Here is an 11,330-nt window from a genome sequence, read left to right on the forward strand (position 1 = left end):
ATGAGCCACACAACTAGTATCGAGTATGAGCCACACCACTAGTATCGAGTATGAGCCACACCACTAGTATCGAGTATGAGCCACACGTGTAGTATCGAGTATGAGCCACACAAGTAGTATCGAGTATGAGCCACACCAGTAGTATCGAGTATGAGCCACACAAGTAGTATCGAGTATGAGCCACACCACTAGTATCGAGTATGAGCCACACCACTAGTATCGAGTATGAGCCACACCACTAGTATCGAGTATGAGCCACACCAGTAGTATCGAGTATGAGCCACATCAGTAGTATCGAGTATGAGCCACACCACTAGTATCGAGTATGAGCCACACCAGTAGTATCGAGTATGAGCCACACCAGTAGTATCGAGTATGAGCCACACCAGTAGTATCGAGTATGAGCCACACCAGTAGTATCGAGTATGAGCCACACGTGTAGTATCGAGTTTGAGCCACACCACTAGTATCGAGTATGAGCCACACCACTAGTATCGAGTATGAGCCACACCAGTAGTATCGAGTATGAGCCACACAACTAGTATCGAGTATGAGCCACACCAGTAGTATCGAGTATGAGCCACACCAGTAGTATCGAGTATGAGCCACACCACTAGTATCGAGTATGAGCCACACCACTAGTATCGAGTATGAGCCACACCAGTAGTATCGAGTATGAGCCACACCACTAGTATCGAGTATGAGCCACACCACTAGTATCGAGTATGAGCCACACAACTAGTATCGAGTATGAGCCACACCAGTAGTATCGAGTATGAGCCACACCAGTAGTATCGAGTATGAGCCACACCACTAGTATCGAGTATGAGCCACACGTGTAGTATCGAGTATGAGCCACACCAGTAGTATCGAGTATGAGCCACACCAGTAGTATCGAGTATGAGCCACACAACTAGTATCGAGTATGAGCCACACAACTAGTATCGAGTATAAGCCACACCACTAGTATCGAGTATGAGTCACACCACTAGTATCGAGTATGAGCCACATGTGTAGTATCGAGTATGAGCCACACCAGTAGTATCGAGTATGACCCACACCACTAGTATCGAGTATGAGCCACACCACTAGTATCGAGTATGAGCCACACAAGTAGTATCGAGTATGAGCCACACCAGTAGTATCGAGTATGAGGCACACGTGTAGTATCGAGTATGAGGCACACGTGTAGTATCGAGTATGAGCCACACCACAAGTATCGAATATGAGCCACACCACTAGTATCGAGTATGAGCCACACGTGTAGTATCGAGTATGAGCCACACCAGTAGTATCGAGTATGAGCCACACCACTTGTATCGAGTATGAGCCACACAACTAGTATCGAGTATGAACCACACCAGTAGTATCGAGTATGAGCCACACCACTAGTATCGAGTATGAGCCACACGTGCAGTATCGAGTATGAGCCACACCACTAGTATCGAGTATGAGCCACACCAGTAGTATCGAGTATGAGCCACATCAGTAGTATCGAGTATGAGCCACACCACTAGTATCGAGTATGAGCCACACCACTAGTATCGAGTATGAGCCACACCAGTAGTATCGAGTATGAGCCACACCAGTAGTATCGAGTATGAGCCACACCACTAGTATCGAGTATGAGCCACACCAGCAATATCGAGTATGAGCCACACCACTAGTATCGAGTATGAGCCACACCAGTAGTATCGAGTATGAGCCACACCAGTAGTATCGAGTATGAGCCACACCACTAGTATCGAGTATGAGCCACACCACTAGTATCGAGTATGAGCCACACCAGTAGTATCGAGTATGAGCCACGCCACTAGTATCGAGTATGAGCCACACCACTAGTATCGAGTATGAGCCACACAACTAGTATCGAGTATGAGCCACACCAGTAGTATCGAGTATGAGCCACACCAGTAGTATCGAGTATGAGCCACACAACTAGTATCGAGTATGAGCCACACCACTAGTATCGAGTATGAGCCACACCAGTAGTATCGAGTATGAGCCACACCAGTAGTATCGAGTATGAGCCACACAACTAGTATCGAGTATGAGCCACACAACTAGTATCGAGTATGAGCCACACCAGTAGTATCGAGTATGAGCCACACAACAAGTATCGAATATGAGCCACACCAGTAGTATCGAGTATGAGCCACACAACTAGTATCGAGTATGAGCCACACAACTAGTATCGAGTATGAGCCACACCACTAGTATCGAGTATGAGCCACACCAGTAGTATCGAGTATGAGCCACACCAGTAGTATCGAGTATGAGCCACACCACTAGTATCGAGTATGAGCCACACCACTAGTATCGAGTATGAGCCACACCAGTAGTATCGAGTATGAGCCACACCAGTAGTATCGAGTATGAGCCACACCAGTAGTATCGAGTATGAGCCACACGTTTAGTATCGAGTATGAGCCACACCACTAGTATCGAGTATGAGCCACACCACTAGTATCGAGTATGAGCCACACCACAAGTATCGAGTATGAGCCACACCACTAGTATCGAGTATGAGCCACACCAGTAGTATCGAGTATGAGCCACACCAGTAGTGTCGAGTATGAGCCACACCAGTAGTATCGAGTATGAGCCACACAACTAGTATCGAGTATGAGCCACACCACAAGTATCGAATATGAGCCACACCAGTAGTATCGAATATGAGCCACACCAGTAGTATCGAGTATGAGCCACACCAGTAGTATCGAGTATGAGCCACACCAGTAGTATCGAGTATGAGCCACACCACTAGTATCGAGTATGAGCCACACAACTAGTATCGAGTATGAGCCACACCAGTAGTATCGAATATGAGCCACACCACTAGTATCGAGTATGAGCCACACCACTAGTATCGAGTATGAGCCACACCACTAGTATCGAGTATGAGCCACACCACTAGTATCGAGTATGAGCCACACCAGTAGTATCGAGTATGAGCCACGACACTAGTATCGAGTATGAACCACACCACTAGTATCGAGTATGAGCCACACCAGTAGTATCGAGTATGAGCCACACCAGTAGTATCGAGTATGAGCCACACCACTAGTATCGAGTATGAGCCACACCAGTAGTATCGAGTTTGAGCCACACCAGTGCTGTCTATCAGGCACACCAGGAGTTTGCAGTATAAGGCACACCAGTTGTATCGGGTATGATGCACATCAGTGGTTTCCAGGATGAGGCACACCAGTAATCCCCAGAATGAGGCACATCAGGAATCTCCAGAATGAGGCACAGCAGGAATCTCCAGAATGAGGCACAGCAGGAATCTCCAGACCTAGATACAACCGTAGTCTCAAGTATGAGGCACCTCAGTAGGCTCAAATATGAGGCACACAAGTAGTCTCCAATATGAGGCACACAAGTTGTCTCCAATATGAGGCACACAAGTAGGCTCAAATATGAGGCACACAAGTAGGCTCAAATATGAGTCCCACAAGTAGTTTCATTTATTAGGCACACCAGTAGTATTAAAAAAACACAAGTAGCCTCCAGTATAAGGCACACAATTAGTCTTCAGTATAAGACACCATAAGTCTCCAGGGTAAAGCTCACAAGTCGTCTCAATTATGATGCACATCATTAGTCACCAGTATGAGACACATCCATAGTCTCTAGTACTAGACACACCAGTAGTCTCTAGCATGATCATCTAGTTTTAGGCACATCATAGGTGCCCATGAGGTACACCAGTAGTCTCTAATATGAGACACACCAGTAGTCTCTAGCATGATCATCTAGTTTTAGGCACATCATTGGTGCCCATGAGGTACACCAGTAGTCTCTTATATGAGACACACCAGTAGTCTCTAGCATGAACATCTAGTTTTAGGCACATCATTGGTGCCCATGAGGTACACCAGTAGTCTCTAATATGAGACACACCAGTAGTCTCTAGCTTGAACATCTAGTTTTAGGCACATCATTGGTGCCCATGAGGTACACCAGTAGTCTCTAATATGAGACACACCAGTAGTCTCTAACATGAACATCTAGTTTTAGGCACATCATTGGTGCCCATGAGGTACACCAGTAGTCTCTAATATGAGACACACCAGTAGTCTCTAACATGAACATCTAGTTTTAGGCACATCATTGGTGCCAATGAGGTACACCAGTAGTCTCTAACATGTGACACACCAGTAGTTTCTAGCATGAACATCTAGTTTTAGGCACCTCATTGGTGCCCATGAGGTACACCAGTAGTCTCTAACATGTGACACACCAGTAGTCTTTAGCTTGAACATCTAGTTTTAGGCACCTCATTGGTGCCCATGAGGTACACAAGTAGTCTCTAATATGAGACACACCAGTAGTCTCTAGCATGAACATCTAGTTTTAGGCACATCATTGGTGCCAATAAGGTACACCAGTAGTCTCTAACATGAGACACACCAATAGTCTCTAGCATGAACATCTAGTTTCTAGTTTCCAGCATGAGGCACACCAGTTGTCTCAAGTAAGAGGCATATACTCAGTCTCTATTTTAAGGGACACAAGTAGTCTCCAATTTGAAACACACACCTAGTCTCTAGTAAGAGGCACATCGGCAGTCTTAATTATGAGACACACAAGTAGTAATAAGTAAGAGGCTTTCTCCATAAAGGCATTCTCCAGTAAGTTTCCTTTTGATGCACACCAGAAGTCTCCATTATGAGGTACACGAGGAGTCTTCATTATGAGGTACACCATTTATCTCAAATATGAGGCACACAAGTAGTCTTAAGCATGATGCACACCTTTATTCTCCAGTATGATGCACACCAGTATTCTCCAGTATGAGACACACAATTAGTCTCCAGTATGAGGCATACCAGTATTGTTCAGTATAATGCAAACCAGTATTCTCCATTATGAGGCACAGTAGAAGTATGCAGTATGAGGCACAACAGTAATCTGCAGTATGATGCACACCAATAGTCGCCGTTATGAGGCATACCAGTAGTCTCTAGTATGAGGCATACGAGTATTCTCCAGTATTATGCACACCCGTATTCTCCAGTATGAGGCACAACAGTAATCTGCAGTATGATGCACACCAATAGTTGCCGATATGAGGTACACCAGTAGTCTCTAGTACGAGGCTCACAAGCAGTCTCTAGTATAGGACACACAAGTAGTCTCAAGCATGATACACACCAGTAGTCTTTAGTATGAGACACACAAATTGTCTCCATTATAAGGCATACCAGTAGTCTGCAGGATAAGGCACAGAAATAGTCTCTAATATGAGGCATACCAGTATTCTCCAGTATTATGCACACCCTTACTCTCCAGTACGAGGCGCACTAGTAGTATGCAATACGAGACACAGCAGTAGTCTGCAGTATGATGCACACCAATAGTCGCCGTTATGAGGCGCACCAGTTGTCTCGAGTATGGGGGACACTAGTCTTCTCTAGTATAAGGCACACAAGTAGTCACCATTAGGAGGCGCACTGTAGTCTCTAGTGTGCCTTGTACACACGGGCGTACTGGCGTATGACTAGGCATGCCCCTGGTCTCTAATATGCGGCTCATCTGTAGTCTTAAGTATGAGACACACAAATTGTCTCCATTATAAGGCATACCAATAGTCTGCAGGATAAGGCACAGAAATGTCTCTAGTATGAGGCATAAGGTATTCTCCAGTATTATGCACACCCTTATTCTCCAGTACGAGGCGCACTAGTAGTATGCAATACAAGACACAACAGTAGTCTGCAGTATGATGCACACCAATAGTCGCCGTTATGAGGCACACCAGTAGACTCTAGTATGGGGGACACTAGTCTTCTCTAGTATAAGGCACACAAGTAGTCACCATTAAGAGGCGCACTAGTAGTCTCTAGTGTGCTTTGTACACACGGGCGTACTGGCGTATGACTAGGCATGGCCCTGGTATCTAATAGGCGGCTTATCTGTAATCTTAATTATGAGGCTCACATGTGCCCTTCAAGGCTTAAAAGCTTAAAAAGCATGAATGCCCCTATAATGAATCGTTATAAACTTCTAATTTTATTACCTACGTTCAGGCACCAACAAATTGTTGGTTAGGAACAAATTGGCAAAAGGGCTTATTCTGTGACACCGTCGAAAAGGACAGTGACGTCATTTCATGTAATACTGTAGGTCCGTGAACATTCATTTCCTTGACTGGTGACTGGAAAATAGGGAGGACTTTTTAATTATGTTAATACTCAAAAGAAAGTTTGGATTCGATTGTTATTTCATGTTAACAGAATGGCGAACAAATTGTCGCTCCTACAGCTTCAACTCTGTCAGCGCTCTCATTTTGATTTCTGTTATCGTCGATGTACTCGTGTTTTCGATAGTCGTTGTATGAGCTGAATGCGTGTTTGATCGTTTTTATCCAATGACAGGTGAAAAGCAGAGAACAGGCCTAAATATACACATATGCAGTATCAGGTTCGCTGTCCAAATCAACTTCAGAACGGTCTGACATGTCTATGCTGACCACAAAAGATGACGTTATTTGGAAACGGAAGTATCCGTGCCGCCCTTTTGCCTTTTTTGGTATGGTTTTGTGACGACTCATCATCTGTAAAATAAGTTCGCTCTGACTGAAGAAAAACAGATGACTGAATTAAACAAGTCATAATAATAGAACAGCTAACCATATCTGAATTGGTGGCTTATAAAATAATTGATCGACAGAGATATATTTTATCTTAATGCATATAATCTAGAAAAACGAAATCGTCTGTGAATGGAAACAAAATGGAACATGTTCGGTATGTGAGCGCCGAGAAACCAACTCGTTTCAGTAATGCGCTTGTTATACACTTGCGCATTATGTGTGAGCAATATCTGAGATAAAACATTTTTTTTACCGCCCTAAGCATGAATACATGAATAAAAGGTAAATGCGTCGGGAAGGTGATTATGCTTGATCTTAGTGTCTCTAAGTGGCCAGAAACGTAAATGTATAACCTTGTACAAACCCAAAACTTCTCCTGCATAATTCAAAATTTGGGCAATAAGTTTGTCGAATGCATCACTTATATGCTTAACTTATAGACAGGTGACCCTATAAAGATACTTATTCATTTAAAAATTCGCTTTAAGCGCTTGGCCTGCTAATAAAGTTTGGGCATCCAAAAGGGATCCTTTTTTACTAAACACAATGTCATTCAGAAAATCGAGAAAAGGACAGGCGACATACTTTCTCCTTGTCTTACACTAAGAGGACAATTTAAACCAACGCTTTATTATATGTCAGCTGTCATTTGACCGAGTCGTACATTGATTTAATTATATTCAACATATTACTCCAAATTCCAAGCTTTATCAATTTACCAAAAATTATCTCTCACTACATAATCAAAGACTTTTGTATAATCTATAAACAACGTGATCAAAATCCACCTGTGCTTCTATATATACAGTGTATGTTTCTGCTCAAACAGTCAATATATTGTGTATTATTCTCTTTAGTAAATCACCAATATTACCGAGCAATGTGATTGCTCTTTACTTATTCTCATCATTGATTTTTCTCTTTTTATGCAATGGTATAACAAAACCCTCAGACCATGCCCGTGGAATAAACTCTATTTCAAAAAGCTTATTAAACAAAGTAAGAACATGTGGCAACAAGACGAATTTCCCATGAATGAGAAATTCATTTCTATGCATATCTGGGCCCCCAATTTTGTTAGTATTCAATGGTGGTATAGCATCTATTGAAAAATCATGATATGGGGCGTATTCAATTAAGCTAACATTTTTCTCAAATATAAATATTAAATCAACAACATTATCGTCTACGCTGGAAAAGGCTCAGTAAATATATTCACACTCTTAAAATAATGTTTAAAGGTATCTATTGATATATTAGTAGCCTTGATATTAGCCCAACCTTTAAACATATTCCAGAATATTTTTGCAATTTCTTAATCTAGACTCATTTAACTTATTTTTTGGTTCTTAATCATAATTTAATTTTCTTTGATGTACACATATTTCAAATTGAGATCTTGCAATAACCATATGCGTCATATTTTCCTCTGATTTATCTAATCTAAACAGACTTAATAAACATGCCATTGAACATCCTTCTTTCTATATAACGATGCTCATCAAACCAATGCTACATTAAGAAGAAGTTATTAGGCCGAGTGTCAGACAGTTAATTCCTATCGATGTCTATAACGATAATTTGATATCCAAATGAAAGTAATGTAATATGGACTTTAAGGGATCATGATCTGCAATCGACCTGCACCTATGTTTATATTACCACGCTGGTTACAAGTAAACACCAATCATGCAGTCGACAAGTATCATAATGACCTTAAATAAGGACATTGGCACGTGAAAGTAAGACATCAAAAAGCGGTGATAGAATGATGAAATCTGTTTTGTAAGTATTCTCTTTGTCAGCAAATTTCAAGCTAAGATGTTGGTCAAAAACACGTAGGCAAAATAATGTGAATGAAAATATGCAACAAAACATCGTCGGACATCAAGTCGTTCCCGAGATTTGTTTATTGAGCCTATATATGAAAGATATGTTACTGGTAGTGTTAGAAAAACGGATCTAAGCACCTGAATCAACCTCATGAACTAAAATTTCTGGAAACGAAAACGAGAATAAATTTCAAAGGTTACATACTGCTATTGTCTCTCAAGCGTCTGAATCACCCACCGTCATCAACAAATCATTTACAGATATACATTTTGTACGTTTTATTTTAGTGCTTTTTTTCATTCTTTTTTGAAAAGTTGTACATGCTTATTTAACAATATTTTAATTGAACAGTCTGTTCAAAGAATAATTCAGAAGGGAACATGATATTCATCATGATAAATAGACCAATGTTGAATACAACTAACGTTCCCGTCAGTAAAAAAAATATGTTTGTCAGCATTTTAGTGTTATAAAACTACTTCAGCTGTTCGAAAGCTAAGAGTGTTATCCATGTCCTATACCTGATACTAACCACTTGAACAAACTTTATCTTTTCCGACTGCATGTTCGCCTGGTTGTGCCCAGCGACCTTACTTATATAAGATTACATCCATTACGATAGCCCTCCTCACTATACATTGGTCTGTCTGAAAGCAAGGATGCCGTTTGTTTTTCCAGAGAGTTCTATTAGTAGGGATTATTTTACGGACAACAATGCTTCCGGTGGTGAGGGTGGAGTTCAGTTTGATTTCGTTAAATTGGACAAAGGAGCGGTATTGACTAAAATAAAAGCATGGAAAGATGATTGGCGCATTATAGGCGTTGAGGTTTCTATGAGCGATGGAAGCAGCAAATTGGTCGGCAAGCGTGGGGGCACGTCCGGTGAATTCACTTTCCGGACTGGGGAACTGATCACGAAGCTCAACATCCAAGCCAGTGGCCCGTACTCTTCGGTCTTAGGGCGCCGGCGACTAGGTGCGATTTTCCTTGAAACCGACAAACAAAGATCCTGGGGAATATTTTCTAGCAATCTAAGGGAAGACGGTCGTTATTGGCCGGAAGTAGGCTCCGGTATCTGCTGTGGAATATTTGGCGCAGCAGGTGAAGACGTTGACCGTTTGGGCTTTGCAATGCTTTGTCCAATTTCTCGGGCGACTTTGACGAACGTGAACTATCCAAAGTTAGATATGGAGATTGTTGCAAGTACACCAACAACAGTTGCGCATCAGGTATTTAGTAACGGCACAGATCGTGAGCAAACGTTCGAATTGAGTGGATCCAGGAGCGTGACAATGAAGAGAGAATGGAGCATGACCGCCACACTCTCCATGACCCTAAGCGTTGAAGTAACAGCCGGAATACCGGCAGTCGCTTCAACCACGCAGGGATTCAGCTGGACAGTGTCTTCATCGGCCACGCATTCTGTATCCACATCCCATACGGAAACCAAGACCTGGAAGTGGCCGCTTGTCTGCCCACCGCATAAGAGAATCCTTGGAAATGCCACAATGTACGCAGACGACATTGACACCGAGTACGAGGCCGAGATGGAGCTTCGGTTGACAAATGGGAATACCTATCGATACAAAGCAAATGGCGTTTACAACGGGCTGAATGCCAGATCCGGGAACGTCACAATTGATGACCTAGGGCCATATCAAGGCAATTAGGTGTTAAATCGAAATCGAAATATAACATATAGGCGTGATATGTATAACAGTGCACAATTCAACTCTTAATGAAGTATGTTTCATTTTATATGATTTCCATTTAACCAAACTTTTCTCTATTGTTATCTTTGAAATTGAATATGTGAATACTCTGATCAAAATATAACATTTTATTTACAAGTTGTATTTGTTTGTTAGATAACAACGAAATAAATATCTGTGATTATGTCTAGCTTGTCTTGTATATTTAATTTCAACTTTTTCTTGCAAACGCGACTAAAAATATCGTGTCAACACCATACACGATTCGTTCCGCTCATATCCCGTAGCAAGATACAAAATACAAGAATCTTTATTTTAAGTTGGGTATATGCTAACAAGAGCAATTAGCTCAATGAGCTATTTTCCGACATAAATAACAAACAGATAACATATCAAAGCATAACAGAGAGCTGGTGACCTGGAAATAAAAGCATATAGTTTTAAGACGGTACAAAATTTGAACATTTTTTTACAATAGCCGTTTCTTAATACATTCATGCAAAACATAACATTATGTAAGCTTATTGGAGCACTGTATACAATGGTAACATCAACTAGTTTTCCTGCATGTACGGGCAATCTACAAGCACACGGTTCCTATAGATGACATATCACTGTTAAATGGTCAGTTCTTAAAGAGTATAAATTTGGTTAAGCTTAAAGCAGAAAATTGTAAATAACATTATGTACACAGGAATTACAGCATGGTACAGTGATGTTACGTTGGTACAAATGGCATTATCGCTTTTATAAATATTGTTAAGATGAGGTATTTATTTCATCATGTAATTTAAATTCTATTAGTTTTTGCTGAAATTGTCAGAAATTGTCAGAAACAGAAACGTGCGGAGACATAGACGTTTCTATGATTGGTTCAATCCCTACAGGTAATCATCAAAACCGCTGCTCGGCCAGTACCTTCAACTGTGTAAGAATATCAATTGAAAATGCTAAATCGTAACACCTTAACAAGACCACACACGCAATTGAATGTGTATGACAAATTTAAATGAAATATGATACTGAAACATTCATGAATATATATAAGCCCGTGTTATTTAATTTGATATTTTTATTCTAGTATTTGATTGCCACATCTTGCCCAAGGGGTGTAGTCTGTTCCACTTAAAACATAACTCCTTTTCCAACCATAAAATAAAGAAAATAAATACAATTTCAGTTAA

At 41.2% G+C, this 11,330-nt stretch overlaps 1 protein-coding gene across 1 annotated transcript; it reads left to right on the top strand.

Annotated features, from left to right (window-relative positions):
• The first annotated feature begins 9,093 nt into the window (after window positions 1–9,093).
• LOC128237587 (aerolysin-like protein) lies at window positions 9,094–10,104 on the top strand. The gene has a single exon (XM_052953177.1). It carries the CDS (start codon window positions 9,094–9,096, stop codon window positions 10,102–10,104), a length of 1,011 nt encoding a protein of 336 aa, XP_052809137.1.
• The last annotated feature ends 1,226 nt before the right edge of the window (window positions 10,105–11,330 follow it).

This window comes from Mya arenaria, chromosome 6, assembly GCF_026914265.1.
Source record: "Mya arenaria isolate MELC-2E11 chromosome 6, ASM2691426v1".
Lineage (NCBI taxonomy): Eukaryota > Metazoa > Mollusca > Bivalvia > Myida > Myidae > Mya > Mya arenaria.